The sequence below is a fragment of the Cuculus canorus genome, chromosome 2 (assembly GCF_017976375.1).
Source record: "Cuculus canorus isolate bCucCan1 chromosome 2, bCucCan1.pri, whole genome shotgun sequence".
Classification (NCBI taxonomy): domain Eukaryota; kingdom Metazoa; phylum Chordata; class Aves; order Cuculiformes; family Cuculidae; genus Cuculus; species Cuculus canorus.
In genome coordinates this window covers 146,118,378-146,138,991 of record NC_071402.1, presented here as the reverse complement: position 1 = coordinate 146,138,991, position 20,614 = coordinate 146,118,378, and the positions used below count along the sequence as shown (strand labels likewise).

The following is a 20,614-nucleotide window of genomic DNA, read 5'->3' as shown; positions in this document are numbered from 1 at the left end:
GTACAGGAATCTGAACTGTAGCTTTGTGACATTTTAAATTAACTGGTTCATTTATTTTTCTTTAAAATGAAACTATGAAAAGCCATGCCTTTTTAGTTAGGAAGCTTATGGAAATAAAATCCAATTCCTGAATTATAATTACAGAATATCAACTGCCATATGTTATTTGTGTTGTTTTCCATTAACTTTTGTGAGGTTTTTATCATGAGATTAATAAGTAAAGAGTGAATGGAAGAAGCAGCTTCTTTCCTGTCAATAGGTTTTAGAAATAACAGAATACACTGCCTGGTAATTTCTGGCTTTGCATGTGTACATGCAGAGATCATGATATTTTTTGATTTTTCCATTGTAAACAAGAGAGATTTACATAATGTTCTGCATAGGCAGCCTCATGGGTTTTTTTGGTTTAATTTAGCCTATATGCTTTGACACTAAATATTTACATATAGCACCACATGCACAGAAAGCTGTCCATTCATCATGGCCCTTAGTTATTGTGCTTTTTTAAGGTCAGGCCTTGCTTGTCAATCAGAGGATAACTCTGGAAATCTCTGAACACAAAATGATAGAACTTTAGCAGAATATTGTCTTTTCAATTATCTTTCTCCTTGTAGGCATCTAATGAGCCATTGTCAATGCATAATACGTTAATTTCTTTCACCGAATTGTAGACATTTCTGCATAGAATAGAATAGACTATTTCAGTTGGAAGGGACCTACAGTGATCATCTAGTCCCATTGCCAGACCAGTTCAGGACCAACCAAAAGTTAAAGCATGTTAAGGGCATTGTCCAAATGCCTCTTAAACACTACACAAGTGTGGGGCATTGATCACCTACCTCTCTAGAAAGCCCGTTCCAGTGTTAGTCCAAGTTCTTGGTAAAGAGATTCTTAGAAATGTCTAGACTAAAACTCTCTTGGCACAACTTTGAACCATTCCCATGCTTCCTGTCACTAGATACCAAGGAGAAGAGCTCAGCACCACTCTACTTCCCCTCCTCAGGAAGCTGTAAAGAGCAATGAGGTTACTCCTTAGCCTCCTTTACTCCAGACTCAGAAAGCCTAGAGTCCTTAGCCACTCCTCATAGGACATTCCTCCTAGCTCTTTCACCAGCTTTCTTGCCCTCCTCTGGACACGCTCAAGGACCTGAACATTCTTCTTAAATTGTGGGGCCCAGAACCATATACAGTCTTCAAGATGAGGCCGCACAAGTGCTGAATGCAGTGGCATAATCACCTTATCTGACCACCTGGTTACACTGTGTTTGATGCCTTGATGCCCCCAAGGCCAAGGGTTGGCCTCTTTGATGCCAGGGCACCCTGCTGACTTATATTGAGCCTGCTGTCAACAAGCACACCCAGACCCCTTTCTACAGGGGTGCCTTCTAGCCACTCCTCTCCCAGTTTAAACGTGTGCCTGGCATTACTCTCTTAGGTACAGAATCCAGCATTTTAACCTATTAAATTTCAACCTATTAATCATAGCCCAATACTCCAATCAATCTAGATCCCTCTGGAAAGCCTTCTGTCCTTCACTAGAGTCAACTGCAACTGCCAGTTTGGTATCATCAGTAAACTTGCTAATGGTGCATTTAAATACTACATCCAGATTGTTGATAAATCTGAACAGAACTGGCCCTAGAATTGAACTCTGAGGAATGCTTCTGATGACTGGTCATCAGCCAGATGTAGCCCCATTTATTACAATCATTTCAGCTCTGCCCTTCAGCCAGTTCTTCACCCAGTGCACCGTAACTCCACTCATCCCTTAGCTGGATGACTTGTCCAGAAGGATACTGTGGGGGACAGTATCAAAAGCTTTACTAAAGTCCAGAAAGGATATATCAATTGCCTTCCCTTCATCCTCTAGGTGGGCAACCTTATCATAGAAGGTTGTCAAATTAGTTAAACAGGACTTTGATTTTGTGAACCCGTGTTGACTGTGCCTGATGGTTTAATTATTTTCTAAATGTCTTTCGTTAGTACCCAGTATCAACTTCACTATATTTTTCCAGGAACTGAGGTTAGACTAACAGGTTTATACTTCCCTGGATCTTCCCTCACATACTTTTTCCAGTTTGGAATAACATTGCCTAGCTTCCAGTCGTCAGAGACACAGACTCCCAAGACCTTTGGTAAATGCTAGAGAGGGATTGTACCACAACATCTGCTAGCTCCTTCAGAACTCTGGGATGAATCCCATGACTCTGTGGACTTGTGAGCATTCAGCTGATACAGCTGGTCTGTTACAATTTCAGCGTCCACAAACGGAAAGTCACTGTTCCTACGCTTGTGGTCCTCAGACTCAGGGGACCGTGCAGTGCAAGTTCTGTTAGTATTATTAAAGACTGACGTGAAAAGACTTAGGGTTAGTGATGCTGGTGGTCTGTAGGGGTACAACTGTGGGTAAAAATCATGAGTTTACACACTGACAGCTAGTAATTGAACTGCACAGGTCATGCTAATGCATCGTTTTATCTTCCAAGCTGCAGAGGCTTTGATGAGGAGCTTGTTACATATTGCATATCGTCTCAAATTAAAAGCACAGCAAAATCGCTTCGTTTTTCTTGTCCCCTTTCACCCAACCCTTCAGCAAAGCCTCGCAGGGACACCACACTGAACTAAATCTTAAGGTGTTACATTGTATGTCCTCATTAAAAATACTGCAAAATGCTGCTAAGTGTAGTAGTAATATTGTGACTTGGCAGTTTTAGTGTTTTATTGATCAGTTTCCATTTTGAATGTGATAAAGCTGACACAGCCCATGGTCCCCAAAGATGTTTGGGAAAGAAACTTTTTTTTAAAAAAATAGAGCGTTTAATTGTAACTGATGATGCGTGTCAGCCCCAGTCCCTGTAGGGCTTACAGCTGCAGCTCCAGAAGAAATGGGAATTTCCTGTGTGACCCTGATGGCTTCTATAACATGGAAATTTTTTCTTTATGGTATTGGAGATAAAAGTGACACACACCTTTTCCAGTCAGGAGTTGGGAGTATGTCTGTTAATACTACATCATGCTGAATAGAAATAAAGCTTTCTGGATGAACATTTGCATATTTTTGAAATAGCAAACAGTCTGCAGTTGGGTCAGCAAATCCCAGCGTCTAAGCTGCAGCAATGTGTTTTTCACTTCCACTTCTATGGAATCATAGAGACATAGAACAGTTGAGCTTGTGATATAGTTTATCACCATTGCTGTCTTTGAGTTAGTTCTGGCAGTAGTAGAAGTCAAGATCCCTGCATAGATGGGGTTCCAGGTAGCCAACAACATCTTAAAATTTCATTATGTAGCTGTTTGTGAGAAGGACCATTTCCAGCAGTGTTGAAAGTGCTGGTTTCTTTGCTCCTGGTCTGGCTTAATGCTTGCTCTCGTGCTGTCACCTGTGGGTTACAGGGATAGATGTTGGCCAAAAAGCAATGACAAAGAAAAGAATGGAGGACTTGTCTATGGCTGGTTGTTTTTCTGATGTTTCACTATTTGACTAATACCAACATGACTGTGTGTGATTGTAACTCTCATAAGGTATTTATTACACTCTGATAACAGCGCTGTTTTGTGCCTCTGAGCACCACTGAGCACCACAAGAAGTTACAGGAACCACATCTCTATCATTCCAGCTTTTACTTCTGCTATCAGAAAAATTGCTTAGTGACTTTGATGCCTTCTGTATGAAATGAAATTGTTTAGGTCATTGCAGGAGAAAAGCAATCTTCTATAAAAAAGGGCTACAGCAGGAGTATTTCAGTAGATGAGATGAATATACTCTTCTGATCAGCACAGACATCATTAGGAGTAAACTCCTTGCAGAAGTCTAGAAGTCTTGACGTTAGTGTAGATGCATGAAACAGAGGCCTAATTTAACTTTTTCCATTGTGTGCTGTGGCACACAAGACTTTTAACAGCATGAATTTCCAATCCCAGTATAAACTCCTAAGCATTAAGACTGTCCTGTATGATCCAGATCGTACTCTTAGCATTGGAATCATTGAAGAACAACACTTCCCTTGATGAACTTTTTTTCCTTCTTTCTTGCTTTTGCACAAAACTCCTCTGTATGGTAATGGATGCTGTGCAGACAGATTTTTGTGTACCATAGATAAAATTATCTTTTTAAAAAGTTTACATTGAAGATTGTAAACGTGAATCAATAAAAAATGGAATTATAAAGTACAGAAATACAGAAAACATCTTGTTGCATAGGAGGAAATTTCTATTCATTCAGGTAGGTGATAGTCTGTCAGGGAGTTATTGTTCAATGACAATAACTCGTGTACCAAAGGTATGGGGGGGTTCTGTGCATAAAATGATCTCTCATTATTTCTTTGTCCGATTTTGTTGTTATACCTTTCCACCATTTCAAACAAGAAAAACTGTTGTTTTGGCTTATAGGAACTGTGCCACTTCTGTCACTAGAGGAGAATTGAATAAGAGAAGCAGCAGGAAAAAATTGATTTGTACACAGTGTTCCCTGGCTTTTATGGCTCTGCTAAGGGACGGTTGTACAAAGCAATGACTGGCTTCCGCTGTCATTTTCTAAGCAAGAGACTGAGCAAGTCTCTGGTTTGCTGTGTGGTTAACCACACTGGGAAACTGTTTGTTTTTTTCTTTCAATTGCTGAAAGACACAAAATTCTTTCTCATTTGTGGTGGGGTAAACTAATTTATAATGGTGATTTGTGAAGTGGGTTACTTTTGCAGGCATATTTTTACAACGTTATCTTACGCTGGTTGAATTCAAGCTTTAATGTCTTTAAACGGAAGATTTATACTACAAAGTCTCTTTTAAGAAAAGAAGTTATCATCAATTCAGATTGCTTAAGTTTGCAGTATTTGGGAAAAGACTGCTCTTGCACAGGAAGCTTTTGAGAACTGTGCTGCATATCACAGCTACAGAAACCTGGATTTCTTACCAAAGCCTGTCATCCACTTATGAGAAATAAAGTTGTGAAGGACAGTTGTAAGGAAATTGATGCTATGGTCTATGTTTTAGAATATTGGACTAATACCGTGGCAGGCAAAAGAAGTATCAACACAGTAGATAGGGAAAGGAAATGCTTATGCTGATGGAATAAGTATTGATTAAAGAAGGGGGCAAAATCTGATGTGAGCTATACATTTGAAAAAAAGAAAAAAAAGTAATTTTTAGCTGCAAATGCGCACTGGCATTTGTTTATTTTTTTAGTGATTTTCAAGATTTCTAAAAGTGGTAGTATTGCAAAATATACAGGGCTACAATCTTATTTTATGAGAAAAATAGATTTTCTAAATTATCTGATTTGGCATGAGGATAGACAAACACTGACTGAAAAGAATGCCTTGCTGCTGAAGGGAGTGCACTTACAGTATTATTTATTATCCTCTTTTGAAAAGTGAAGCAGAATTTTAGCTCCATGTGTTATTTCAGTTGGAGGGAAGTGACCTAAGGAAGTTGCCAGTAATTCATTGACTTTGGGCTAACATACTTCCCATTATTAAGGATCTACCTCTGTGCTTTTATTGACTTGCAGTGATCGGAATAGGTGAGGACTAATCATCTGTAGAGGCTGAAAAATTTTTTTCAGTTTTGTGGGAAAGCTGTAAAGACAAACATCAATTAAAAAGAAAAAGCAATTTTTTTTTTTTTATTAGTTTCAGGGGGTAAACATATCTCCATCAGCATTATCTCCGTCTGCTGCGGTTTTACAAATGTGACTGTATTTTATACCTTCAGGCAAACCAAGCAAAGCATTATTATGTGGAATAATAGTCAAGGTTTGAACTCACTCGCAAGGTATACTAGTCTAAAGCAAAGTACCTGGAGCAGTGAGACAGCTTGGATTGTAAATTTGATTACATACAGAAACTTGGGAAAATTATGTAGTGGTCTTAGCTGTCAGTGGATGGACTGTTGCATGGTATATTTGCTTTTGGAGAGACCAAAACTAAGGAGCCTAATGCTCTCAAAACCTTTCTGTGAAGTCTGTGCAGTAGAGGTTTGAGGCTGCAAAAGAGAGGTAATGAAGAATAAGTGGCTGCTGGAGCTACAAACCCACCAAAGGCTTTGGTTGGACTTCACTGGCATTAAGGAAGGGGAGCTCTTGAAATTCAATGTCCAGGCAATCACATTGTCCTTGGCTCCAGCTGGACCTGCGTTCTCCTTTGTCAGTCCTCCTTTTGTATTCATAGAATCAGAGTGGTTTGGGTTGGAAGGGACTTTGAAGATTGGATCATCTAGTTCCAATCCTCCTGCCGTGGCCAGGGACATCTTGCACTGGATCATGTTGCTCAAAGCCTCATCCAACCTGACCTTGAACATCTCCAGGGATGGAGCATCCATGACTTCTTTGGGCTACCTGTTCCAGTGTCTCACCACCCTCACAGTAAAAAATTTCTTCCAAATATCTAATCTAAATCTCCCCTCTTTGAGTTTAAAACCATTATCCCTTGTCCTGTCACTACATTCCCTGATAAAAAGCCCCTTTTCCTGTAGGAAAAGATTTTTGGTTTAATAACCAGCTGCATTGGTAATGTGCAAGGACTGGTTGTTTTTTATAAGACACTTTTTTGTTTCTTTTGAACTAGAAAGATGAAAACTACAGAAGCCTACCACGAGATACTAGTAGCTGGTCTAACCAGTTTCAGAGAGACAATGCTCGTTCATCGTTAAGTGCCAGTCATCCCATGGTGGACAAGTGGCTGGAGAGGCAAGAACAGGTAATATATATGGGTATATATATTACTTTATCAATATAATCTTTATGCTACTCCAAGCTATTATGAAGAAGTGTATTTTATGTGATATTGACTCTAAGCATAATACAAGCACCAGCAGTATGCTGACAAAATTTGAATAGGATTCCTTCTGTTTCCAAAAAACAAGATATTTTAAGACTGAAATGGATAGCTGGAAATTATTTCGTTTTTGAATCATAAACATGTTTATGTAGTATATGGAGTGTTGCTGTTCTTCACAGCTGATACCAACAGGAGTATTTTAATTAGAGAGTATGATTTCGATGAACGTTTTGCCATTGAAAGCTAGTATTACTACAGAATAGTAAAATGTGGGTCAGGTTTGACATTGCACTTTAAATGCTTGTTATTCTTAACATTGTAAATTATATTAATTATAATATTGAAGACAGAGTTATCATATTTCTCTGGTGTACATTTATATGGCTTTGAATCTTGGGGTTTTTTGAGACACTAAGTAATTCCAACTTGGTTTTTTTTTTTTATTAATAAGCTGGTAGTCATAGAGGTTAAAGGTCTGAAATTAAAATTACCTATCAGTCACTTAATGTATTTGTATATATCTGAAATTTTCCCAAAAATGTCTTCAGATGTATAAGGAAAATGAATTTTTACTGTGGAGTCTGGAAATACAACAGGAAGCTCATATACAGGATAGTGCATATGTAGGATTTCTTTTTTATACAGTGTGACATGGAAGCATTGAGATTTTACAATGAATATAAATATAAAAATTTCATATTTTACAACAGGGCCTAAAACCAGAATTTGGTTTATACAGGCGAACTTCCAAATAAAATTTGCCATTTGACACAGTCCAGACTTCTTACACTGTGCCTTGTGAATGGAGGGGAAGGTTTAGAGTCCCAACACTGAGCTGGCGTCCTAGGACTGGTCTCCTTCACCTGCAAATCCCATAGTGATATTTGAAGTCCACTGTTGCCAAATTCTAGGATATTCCAGACATTCTTTATTTAACTCCATTCACAGTTAAAAAGGAGCTCAAGTAATATCACAGAATGTAAAAACAAAAAAAAAAAAACCCAAACCCTAAATATGAGCTATTAACTGTTTCTTTATCTCTTTATCTCTTTATCTGGTTTTTGGTCCTGGTGTATTTTCCTCTGCACATTTAATGACAGTGGTATTTCCATCACTGTTTTCATCTCAAAATATGTAGAGTCGGAGCAAATTAGTTTAGCTGCTGTCTCTGTATCTGCCTGTCTTGAAATGGAAAGTAGGTGCCCAGATTTGAAGCCGCTCCTGTGACGGTTCTACTGGTTTGATGTTTTCGAGGCATATTTCAGTGCATCATTAGATTTTTCACTGTAGACATTAATGAAACTGTTGTCTCAGCAAAATAAATTGTGTTAGGAATCTTAATAGTGATCGTCTTACAAAATGTTGAGTACAGGCATATTTTATGTTATGATGTTTATATTAAGTTTTGTGCTGATTTTGGTCTCTGAACAGCTTAACTAGGCCAATTTATTCACCAATTAGGTAAATAATTGGGCACTAGTGGTAGTCTGGAAGCATATTTACTACCCAAGTGAAGTGGCTGAAGCTGAAATTGCAAATAATATGTTTCTTCTGAGAAAGTTTTCTGGTTTTTGTTTTTGTTTGTTTGTAATGGTGTTTTTTTTTTGAGAGAGGGAGTTCATTCTTTAAATGTGTTAATGAATCTGCATGTACCTGGAAGACCAGGATCTTTTTGTGATTACATATCAGCAGGATAACTAATTAGACCAAAACCTGTTTAACAGGGCGTACACAGGAGAAGAAAGGCCATAGTGAGAGTGGGATGCAGTAAAGCTCTTCAGAGAGAGGGAAGGAGGGGCCTGGCAGGGTGTGGAGTAGCTGCAGACAGAGAGTATTCTACTCTTTTTTAGGTTTTAAACTCTTTATCAGTATCCTCTGTGGGCTTTTTGTTTTCCACTGGTTAAGCCTTTCACTTCTGTCAAGAAGAAACTGAAATGATAAGGTTGGTATCTGGCATAATCAATTAATTTAGCAACTTCCCATCCTGTTCATATGTTCCCCCGTGGATGCGCTGGAGCGGTCTGCGCACTCTGCCAGTATGGGCATAAAATGCAGCAGGCAGCAGGTCTGGCAGGGCAAGGCAGTGACAGTGCCAAAAGAAACCTGTAGGGCAGGGCCCATTGCAGATGCCAGGGGGATCATGGTCCTGGTCTAACCTGCCTTTATGGCTCTTTAGAGGAGACAGTAGTAAACACTAGATTAATCTTGCAGACTCCAGAGGCTTGTTGTTAGAGGAAGGCTCTTCTGGCTTGGATTGAGTTACTTCCCACAAAGCTTGCCTCACCTTTTCTTTTTGAATATCAAGTGAAAAAAAATTTCCAACATGATCTTTGTCAGCTTCTAAAATACATGAACATTCACTGGAATTGCACTTTAAGGAGTGAAAGTCTGATGTGCCAAAGAAGTGCAGTTATTTTTGTGTGGACAACGCCTTATTTTTCTATGAGCAGAATTGCAGAGTGAACTCTGCTTCTGCAGCATCACAGCCTGTTCTGCAGACGAAACTGCAAGAGAACTTGTTTCTAGGGAATCATTATAAATTGCTCTAGCAGAAACTAGTAAGGGCGCAGAATTGGATCTGTTCAAGTAGTTGTTAGAGAAATAGTTCTGTAAACTTGTCTAGGTTTTAGTGTCTAAAAATGGAGGAATGCCTGAAGCCCGTTAAAATTCCTGGTGGTAATTGCTTTTGCTCCTATCTGTTGTGCTTTACTAGGGCTCTGCTAAATTAACGTGATACATCAAAGAAATGGAAAAGATTAATTCTGCTTTCTGAGTCCTTTAAGGTATTGAGGTTGTATATGCTATTTAGCCGTAAACCTAAGGATTCTTCCCAGTTAGTTCCAGAACCCTTTATTTGTCCAGAGGACAAATGATCTGTATGTTTCTCAGAAAGTTTTGGTATTTCTCAAGTCCACAAAATAAGTTATGTGAAACTGTTGGTACTAAAGGATCGTTTCACCACTATAAAGCCAAAAATCCAAATACAGTTTCAGAATACTTCACTTAAAAATACAGTTTAGAATACTTCACTTAAAAAGTGAAGGATTGTATTTTGTACTCTTTCGCCCAATTATTTCATTGATTCTCTCCTATAGATTGTCAAATACTAGGAACAAAATTTACAATCTTTAATTTAATTCTGAACTATCTTAAAAAAGAAAAACTTGGGGTTTGTTCTTCACCTTGCTCTCCACTGCATTTTCTTTCCTCCCCCTCAGCAATCAAACTATGAGGACTAGTTAAAAAATCTGAAATGTATTCATATGTATGTTAATGTCACTTTTATTTGAGAAATCTTTTTTCTCAGTTCACCTCAAGACTTGCTCAGACCCTGTTCAAATCTGGACTCATGCTGTTTCATACCAGTGAGATGTGAAAAGGGAACATACGAAAGAGTTAAACTTTTCACAAATTCCTTAAGTTGAAGTACAAAGAAAGCTTCTCTTGGGTGGTCATTTTAGTTTCATTAGTCAAATATTGGAACTGGCACCAATCAAGACAACTTGAACTGAAATAGGATATTCCTCGCTCTGCTGGAGAAGCCTGTTTTGCAGAAGGATTATCAGACTCCAAGTGGTGCTGTGTGCTGGGGAGGGGTGCAAGAGCAGCAGGAGAGGGAAATTCTACAGCTGCCCTGCTTAATTATGAAGTAGTTGATCAGGTTTACGAATAGAATGAGATTGGTTCAATTAAAATGATATGCAAATACATATACATGTAACTATCGCGTATGTACCTGTGTTTGTCAGTACATGAAAGCAAGATAGGAGATGGAGTAAATTTCATGATTATTACCTAAGAACAGGTCTGATTCAAAAAATCCCGGTAGCTTTCTAGTATCGAGCAAAAAACAGAGATAACAGCAACTCAAATACATTCTGAAATAGGAAGAGAAGCGGGTTCCTGCTGCTGTCTTGAGTCAAAATGTGCTGTGTGGAACATTTACCCCAAGTTATTCTTGTTCATGACATCTGTCCATAGTAATCTGGTACCGTTTCTCTGCTTCTGTTTTCAACAAGATCAGATATGAAAGTAGCGTATGGTCTTATGCCTCCAGCTGCAGAGTACCTGCCTTCAGCCTGTATTTTCAGCAAAATAAGGCCAGCTCGTAATATGATTGAATATACTCTCTCAGAACACTGGGATGCTATAAATTAGTGCATTTTAATTCTGTCAGTTAAAAAAAAAATGCAGAGCTTCAGAGGTAGGTTGGTGAATTTAAACAATAATTGCCTGTGGATTCTCATACTCCTGCTTACCCATATTGTCAAATTTTTCATTTAACAAAAAACCACCTGCTTCTGTTCTGTGCTGTAATACAAGAATAGAAGGCAGAAATGCAGCTCATTTATTTTGTTTAGTTCTGAATGTTTTATAGTGGTATAGCTAATGTATATAAATATTTCTGTTACCATTGTGTTTCTCTTGTCTGACAAGTGTATTTTGGCTTTTGTTAGTAGGTTTTATTATGACTTCAACTACAGTGGGAAGGTCTAAAACAGCTGTATTTCATGGACTGGAGTTGGGGAAGCTTGGGGAATGGGGACTTATATCTCAAGCTCCTCACATGTAGAGAGTAAACTGCATTTAAAAAATATTGTCATTAATAAGGAGTTCTGCTTTAAGATATTCAAAAAAGATTCATTAGTTGGAGGAATCACTTTTAACTGATTCTCCATTACTCTGTGCAATACCAAGATGCTGTCTCATTGCTTTCCTTCCTGTCTAATTACACGTTATGATTTGTCTCTCATTGTAATGACCTTAATGAACACAGAACCATGACAGTGTATAAATTATAAAATAGAAAAATTATTTTAAAGCTTGTCATATTATTTAGAAAGGATTTCTAGCACAAAGATAGAGATACATATACGTATGAAGGTGTAAGCTTAATGCTAAGTCCTGTCTCTTTTTGGGAGGTCTTCAGTGGATGATCCCTTATGAAAAGAGGGTGGTCTGTGGCTGTAGCCAGGAGGCTGTCTGGGGTTTGTGAAACCAAGCAGGACTACTCTGAGGATGACCATGGGAGGAAAAAGCGTTTCCAGCTAGTGAACAAGGCCATGGCTCGTGGCTTGCTTGCTTTGGCAGGTAGAGCAATAGGACACAACTGAGAAAGGTATTGCTTGGCACCTGGCTTGGCTATGGCCTATAATTCAATACTATAATTATGGGCAGGTAAAAGCAATGACTAGTGCATTGAGGTTTATGCTTAAGGTTTATGCTAGTTAAAGAGTTGATCAGAAGACCACAGCGTGCCCCTGCAAGAGTTCAAAGCCTCCCCTATTGCATATCCATTTGCATATTCCACTTTTTTTTTTTTTTACCACTTGAAAGAGGAATTCTTGGCCAGGTGATCACACTGGCTTCATTCAATGAGGTTATCAACACTTGAGTGCTACAGCATTTGTTTCTTAATTTTGCACTATGAAGAAAATGAAAAGCTTTATCTGGCCCAAGAATATTTTTCTCTGAGCTGCTGCTGCTACGGATAACTATTTATTGACTATTTCCTATATTTCTTTGTATTGGGAAGATGTTAACTCCATCAGCTCAGGAATTCAAATGAAATGTAAGCTATGAAGTGCTGACTTGAGCATACCCTCTGCACGAGAAGGGGCATTTCTGTGTCAGCAAGGGCTGTGGTTTCATCTAGCTCTGAGCCAGTGAAATGCCCTTGTCTGGCTGCCAGAAGAGCATCTTGACTTCTTGGAGTCACTACTGAACACAGGTGTAATAATCTTTTTCTTTTTTTTTCTTTTTTTCTTTTTTTCTTTTTTTTTCTTTTTTTCTTTTTTTCTTTTTTTCTTTTTTCTTTTTCCTTTTTTTCTTCTTTCTTTTTTCTTTTTTATTTTTTATTTTTTCTTTTTTTTTTTTTTTTTTTTTTTTTTTTTTTTTGACTAATGTCTTGGAAAAAATACTTAGCACAATGAGGTCCAAAATGAGAAAATTATATCTAGGTGTTTATAATGTGGGTACCTACATAAAAATATCCAAACACCTGTGGTGTAGTACTGGAGTCCAGATCTCCAAAGAGTTGAGGCATGCATGTGGTCAGCTGGGTTGCTTCCAGGCTGGACCCCACTGAGCTGCCTCCAGCAGCTGAGGTTCTGGTGGTGGTGAGGTGCCCAGTTCCCACAGACACATCTCCACCTGGGAGTCTTGCTGGAGCTGGTTTTCTGTTACGTGTCAGAATGTTTAAAGAGGGAGATTGAATGGTAAAAGAATCTCTTATAAGGGGCGTTTTACCATGTTTTTCTGTAGTGAGTATCAGAATTACAGGTCCTATAGGTTTCAATCTGACTATGAACCTAACTGGCTTCAAATCTGGATTTCTAAATCTAAAGTTAATTTCCATATTTATAGGACAACTGATTTTTAGTTTCTAACTTCATCTATTTATTATTTTTATGTAGACGCTAAATTCCCACCCCCTAGAAGATTGTCATCTCTTCTGGATTCAGAAGAACCTCTGTATTCTTCTCTATAAAGCTTAGATATGAATATGCTTATAGACATTTATTAAATATTCTCTAAGTGTTTGTGTATAACCACAGGAACAGAGAAGAAACCTTACAGAGAAGGACTGATCTGTATACTGAATGCATCACTATGTACAGAGATAGAATAAAATTTCAAGTTACAGTATGTATTAGTTTTAATAAAATATTAACATGGAATTGAGGAGTCTGTTCACTTTTATGCAAAAAGTTTTATGGACATTTGTGGACATGACCTTAATTGTGTATTTTGGAGAGAGAATCTGCTTATTTATCTTGCAGTCGTGAACGGATTTGAAGTTGTTTTTCAGTGCTGAGGGTTTCAGTTTATATGAGGTAGGAGGTTGGAATAAACAGCTTTATTGCTCGGGGACAGCTGTAGCAGTGACGCCTTTATAAACAACGTTTCATGCTGGCATCTATCTTGTTCTGCTTTGAAAAATAATCTGTCATTTCATACTGTGCATTGAATAGGTGAGACAGTTCAGGGGGCTGCAGTTTACTTTCTGTTATTTACTGCTGTGTAGATATGAATTCACTGGCAGAACGTAGCAATATGTGTCCAGAATTTTTTTTTTTTAAAGTAACAAACCCAAGCCAAAACCAGAAAAGAGAGTTTTATAGAAAATCTCATGGGTTTTAATTGTTATAGAAAAACATATGCATCATATTCGGGTGTGTATCCTCACACTCAAACACTCTCACAGATGTGTGTACACATACAGGTAAGATGTGCTGGGATGAAATGTAAAGAATCATAGAAAAGCCCAGGCCAGAAGACACCTGGTCATCTAGTCCAGCCTTTTGTGGGAATTAAAACCTAGATGAGACTACCTAGCACCCTGTTCTTTTATGGAGATGCTGTAAGAAGCAGAACAGTATAATCTTGGGCGTTTTCTGACTGCTGTCTGTCCATGGTAGCAGGTTAGATAAGGATATCTGAAAATTCCTTACTAGGCCTGGAAAAGCGTAGCATCTAAAGGATATCTTAAGTCTTCCTTTCTTTCTTTCAAAACTTGTTTTCTTTCTTCGTGCTGTGAGAGGAGTGTATCTTCTCATATGTTTATTTTTCAGCGAGGCATACATCATGTATCCTGATGAGCAGTTTATAGTAGAAAATTTTTCTACTTTTTCCATAATTTGCTTGTAGCTACTTCCATGCTGTGTCCTCAGAAGCCTTGTGGGAATGTGGTATGAGTGAGTACTGCGCAGCCGCACATGACGTGGTGATAGCTGTGTGGGTCCCAGGAGCTCCGTGTAGCCCTGCCTGCATGGCTGAGAGCAGGGGCAGCGTGGAGGCAAGGTGGCCCCGAGATGGGAGGGTGAGCAATACTGAGCAGGAGCTGCAATTCCAGCGTGCCAAAGTAATGCAGAACTGAAATACATTAGTAAAATTAAAATTTGTCCTCATTCCCTCAGTGGGTAATACAGTTAATGAAAATAGATCTAACCAAATTAAGATAATTTATTTCATTAGTTTACAGCACTGTAAAACTTTTCAGGGCAGCACAGGCCTTCTGTACAAACTGAAATAGATGCAGTTCCGCTATTCACTTCAAAGACCACAAAGGTTAAAACTTTTAAGTGTATTAAAGCAATTCTGTTAATTGTGTCTATAGAGGATTCTACTTCGCCCTTGGTAAAGTATTCTTAATTTAGAATTCACATTATGCTCATTCTGTGTTCTAGCCTTTTAACCAAAGTGTAAATATGTAAGACATTACTTCTATTTTTGAGGCTTAAAAAGAATATCTGCGTTTCTGTTTCAGAAGGTGGTACTGATAGTACATTTTTCCCCCTCTATTTTGTGTTGTTCTCCTTTTCTCTGCTCTGCCTTTTTCTTCTTCCTGTGTACCTGCTTTGTGTTTTACAATATAGGTTTCTACAGGTCAGCAACAAATTCTCTGTAAAGAATGAGGTGACGTTGCTAAATCCTAGTTCCCCAAATCTCTTCTGTGTTTTCTGTAGTCTTGATGATTTCCTTTTTCATATTCTATTGGAAAGACACCATTCAAATTCAGGATGCTATCCCAAATATTGTCTTTTTTTCCCCCTATTCCTTTCTAATTATAAGAAGACGCGAGATTGAGAATTTGTTTGGTTTTATTGCCAAGCCAAACTTTTATAATTCTACATTAGAAGTCAGTCTGGCCCAGCTTAAGCTTCACATTAAATTAATTTGCATTTTAGAATTTGCTTGACTTGAAATGGGAAAATAAGTGCCTCCTTTTTATTTTTTTTAATAGTCTGATTTTCTTTCTGGTACATTTTTTCTTCTAAATGGCTAATGTTACTTATTTTAAAGCAATATTTCTATGATTAATTTGTAGTGGAAGTTGTCCTTTGTACAATAAAACAGAACGTTTTCTTTGGTCAGGAACATGGATATGAGGGCTCTTGGCTTCTCATTGTAGTTTTTACACAAGATTCAGGTAAATCACCGCTGAATCATGCAAGTCAGTTAATTCCAAACAGACCAGAAATAAAGTCAGAGTGGTTATTTTGGGCAAAGGAAAATGTCAGATTTAATCTGAATGGGAAACACATCTCATTTATTGAATAACAGCAGGATGGTTTTTATACTTTTTTCATTCTTTCAATTATCAGTTATGAAAAAGATGCTTTCAGAAAAGGGCCAAATTTTTCCTGTCTGTGGTGGAAGTGATTGTTAATTTGTCTTCCATTGATGGGAATAGGAAAAGCACTTATGCTTTAAAATCCTGTGTGGACAGGTCACTTTAATGACATGGCTGCACTTCGCTGTAAAGGGGAACGGTAATGTGTAACCTAGAATTAATAACTGTGTTATGTGGAAGTAATTTGTCTGAGGTTTTGTTTTATTTTGGGTTTTAAATTTAATCTCGATTTTATTGCCTAAGTATGAGCATTTCATTAGTGAATGTAGTACTCTCTGGCTGTATTAAGTGGTTACTGTAATTTATAGGATACTTTGAGATATGTCATGATTACTCATGAAGTGACACAGCAAGATTTAGTGAGTGCAGCAACTGAGTGAAAGGAATTACGTAATATGACCTAGTTGATGCAAAATACCATAAGATTTTAATTTATTTCATCAGTATAACTGGAAGAGAAAAAGAGATAATAGACCAGCCCTGGCAATTCATTCACTGACTGATTTGAAAATAAGTCCATTCTACATTTATCTTGAAACTATTTGGACCTGCATGTGAAATGCTCAACCTAAATAGTTTCCAGGACTGGGGAAGCGGGGGAGCAAGGAAAATAAAAATTTGATTGGTTAGGAAATCAGGATGTACAAAAAGTTATTTACTTCTGTATGTCTCAAATGCAAAATGGAAGAAACAACAGTTCCTCTCTTTTTTTTTTAAGTTTTATTTGATCTGATTTAATAAATAATTACGAAGTATTTCCCTAAGACCAAGCAACTAATTGCCAGCATCCTTGTGCTACTGATAGGGGCTTTTGCTGAATCCCTATGCTGAAGAAGGAAAACTGATTTGTAATTGATGAAGTTACTCAGTTTGAGGTGTGTTCCATGCTCAGGATACACAGAATTAAAACAAATGCCGCACAACTAGTATTTGCATGAGGAAGCAATCGACTGGAAACATGCGAAGCACTAGAACTTTTAATGAACAAAGGATTTCCTGTAATGTATTGCTGTAAAGATTTTACTTTGGAAATAAATATTCCTTTTAAGTTTTGATTTCTTGTATGTGATATTTTAAGAATAAAAATCGTTGCTCAGATTCCAGGTTAAGGTATCTTTCATGCCAGCTGCATATGATTAACTTCATTTGGATTGAAAATTTTTATGCTGCTTTTCCCAGCCGAGAGCTGACTATTGAGGAATTTGAGCAAAACCAGTTGGCTATTATTATTTTAGCTTATTTGCCATTTAAAATATTGTTTGTTTTCACTATTTAAAAAATAAAAGTAGGAGCAGCGTACATACTCGAGTCCAAAATGTAAAAATTAAAAGAATATCCTTTAGGAGTAAATGCCTGAGGAGTGAAGTATTGAGTATGAGCAACAACCTCTGGTGCTCTTAGTATTTCTTCAGAATACTGGGCAGGAAGCCAGCATACAATCACTTTGTATCAAAACTTAATTTCCTCTTCCTTTTGGATACGATCGTTTGTCTTCAAAAATCTTTACTTTCCCGATGTGTGGGAATTCATGATTGCTTATAATTTCAACTCATTTATCCAACGCACAGACTAAATTAAATGCCCCAAAAGAAAGCAGTCATATCTATGAGCATCTTTATTTAAAATTATTGAAAGTTACATTGAGTATTACATCACACCATTTGTATTTATCTAGATTTTCTAGGCAATAATTGTTACAACAAAGCACACATTTTGTAAAGCAAGCCGGTCAGTATTTCTTCCTTGTAGTTACACTTTGTCACTATATATAGCTTTCTCTTCATGAAGACTCTTTTAACTCATCCTCTCATCAAAACTGATGGATTTTGCTGGTGATTTGAAGGTCGGTAAAATTGGTCTCTGTGCAAAAGAAACATCTTATAATGTTATACTTCATTAGGATCGTGCGTATCATGGCATTCTGGGTAGGTGAAATTAATGGGACTCAAGGACTCTGCTATTTTTTCCCTAAATTATCAAATGTCAGTCTTACTGAAAAGCTAAGGATTGGAGAAAAGGCTTTTCAGCTCCTTACTGGTGTGTCAGGAGAGAGTGGGAAACACCAGGTTGTAAGCTGGGAAATGGGCAGGAAAAAAACGAAAGAAATTATTTTTTCTTATGTGACGTTCCTATCTCATTGCAGTTCCTGGATGACTTTTTCATTTTACAGCTATGTGTGCATGTAAATATAAAAAGAGGCAAAGCTGAAGAGAAGTTCTTCTCTCCATGCTGGGTCCCCAGGGGTTTGAGCGCACTGTGTCAGGCACGCTTTGACTTGTCCTACTCGAAAGCCAAACCTCAGAAACCTGGGGTGAATTCAGAGCAGCGCTTGCATCTGCAGCGTGCAGCTGGGACTCAGTTTTGTGCTGGTGGGAGGCATTTCGAAGCCGCCTCCTGGGCTGTCTCAGCACGGCAAACAGCAGCTGCTGAAGCCCTGCTGGCTTGCGCTGGCTGGAAGCTGGCGGGTGTCCTGAGGAGCAGTTATACCTTCCTGGCTCATCCGAATTTGGAGCCTCTATAGGGCACAAACCTTGCTTGATTCATGACAGCATCTTTCTGTTTGCCAGTTAATATGTAGCAAACTTACTCCTTTGTTTTTATAGTTCAGCATTCTTATGGCTCATCCTTATCTGTGTTAGAATTTAATAAATTATGTGACCATACCTGTGTACATATTAGAAATACAGAACGTTTCATTAAGTGCCCACTTTTAGGAGCAGTATTTGCTGTCTTTGATGACACATGCACGTGTCTTTGTGTGTATCTGTATGTTTAAATGCATCTGTCTATAACTTGTAACACTTATTTTATGACAAAAGTTGTTTTTGTAGCTATGTTCTTAAATACATTAATGTTGTGGAATTCTTTGACACCTTCCTGGTGTTATGCTTATCCTGATAAATTTAGTAATTGTTTTAGAGGAGAAAGTGCTCAAGTGTAAACTCGCATACTATAGAGGTAGTAAAGAAATAGAATTTTGTTTTCTTTGAATTTGACTTTGTTTTTTTTAGCCCCCCAAAGCAGTAGTTTTCATGGTTATATATTTATGGCTAGCTGGAAATTATGATGGTGTGTAAGGTGGGTGAAATTAATGGGTTATTAAAAATGTTATTATTAATAATTATGTTATGGGTTTGTTCAATCATGCATAGTAGTATCGGTTTAGTTAATTTAACGATCTGGAAAATTAGTCTTAAGTAATATGTTTTAAAAGTACTACTAATAATTATTTATTTCAAATTCTGATTTGAGGAAGATCTTTCAGGAAAGGCTGAACTTCAAGCATGTAGGTTCTACACATCAGTTCTCAGTTTTCCAATCTTAGATTGTTTTTCTTCCCTTCTTTTTAATACTGACAGACTGGACTAGGATAACATTTAGGTAATTTTGGTGATTGAAATCAAGGAGACCCTACGTAAGACTGGAGGTCAGCAAAGCTATTAGCATGGCAAAGTTTAACAATGGAGAATCTGGGAAGCATAGTCTTGCTTCCATCTCTAGTGAGAAACTTGAATATCCTTTCAAGAAGAATTGCTTCAGAAATGCTCAAATAACTAGATCATGCTCAGTCCTGTAGTATTATAAATCTGCAAATGGATTCTGTAAGTCACCTCTCTTATCTCATTTACACAGTTAATTTTTTTTTTCTGAAGACATTAATTTCACAGTGTTGGATAGTTTAATTTTCTTCCCTGCTATTTTAGTAGACTAGCAGTGCAGATATCGCTGTCTCTGACACATCATTTTTTCTCTGTATAATACAGTGTATTTTGTGGTTCTAGTGCAGCAATAGACTGGCCCAGAAATCACAGCCTGGGATTATTGTCTTTGTGTATCCTCAAGGAGTAATATTTTAAAGTCACTGCATCTGTTGGTACTTAAAAGCATGATTTTTACTTTTTATTTTTGCCAGTTTTTACCATCTGTGTGTCTGTTTTTTGGCTCCTTGATTTAATTTTTCAGTTTAATTTCTCAGTTGCACTGGATTTCTTTCTCTTTCTCACACATGCTCTTTTTGACTCATCCATGAACTGACATTAAAAAAAAAAGAAATTATTTATGGGAGTTGGCCTTCATAATTTCTTGGCCTTCATAATTTGGATTTTATGATGATACCTTTTTATTGAGTCTCTTCTAGTAAATGCATCTATCATTTTTGGAAGTGAATTAACTTTTATTAGACTTTGTTTAAGTTTTTAAAAATTAGTTTGGATTAAATTGAAGCATTTTGGCGGGAAAAGCTAGCTTGGTCCCATTAAACACATTCTAGTCTTTCATACTCATTTAGTTTTTAATACCCAAGAGGGAATAATTTTCTTGAGAAATCTGTGTTATAATCATAAACAGACATAATTCAGTAATTTTTTCATGAAACATTGGCTCAAGTTTTGGCACTAACAACTTGAAACTCACACAAGCAGGAACATTTTTGTTTGAATTCCAAGAAAAATACCAATGAAATATATTGAAGTAGAAACAAAATACATGTACAGTGTTTTACAGACTATTTTCAATAAAAAGCATGTATCTTCATCGATTGAATAAATGTCTCATGAATTCAGGCATGTTCTAGCATTTCAAGAATGTTCTGATAATATTAGTCATTTTATCTGCTTATCACTGAGAATTTTATTACAAAAATTACATTATGTAGGTATTTAATGGATGATGGTAACTGTATAGCACATCAAGTATTGTGCTTCTG

General features: G+C 37.3%; 1 protein-coding gene across 14 annotated transcripts in view; it reads left to right on the top strand.

Moving 5' to 3' along the window:
* Nucleotides 1-20,614, top strand: part of PARD3 (par-3 family cell polarity regulator) — a 448,147-nt gene that overhangs the window by 190,133 nt on the left and 237,400 nt on the right. For 10 of the 14 annotated variants that reach the window (XM_054058316.1, XM_054058308.1, XM_054058305.1 and 7 more), the window contains one exon: nt 6,561-6,692. The exons of the other annotated variants lie outside the window; for them this stretch is intronic. In XM_054058316.1, the coding sequence (XP_053914291.1) occupies nt 6,561-6,692 (132 nt within the window). The remainder of the gene's footprint in view (nt 1-6,560; nt 6,693-20,614) is intronic. 14 annotated transcript variants of the gene reach the window in all.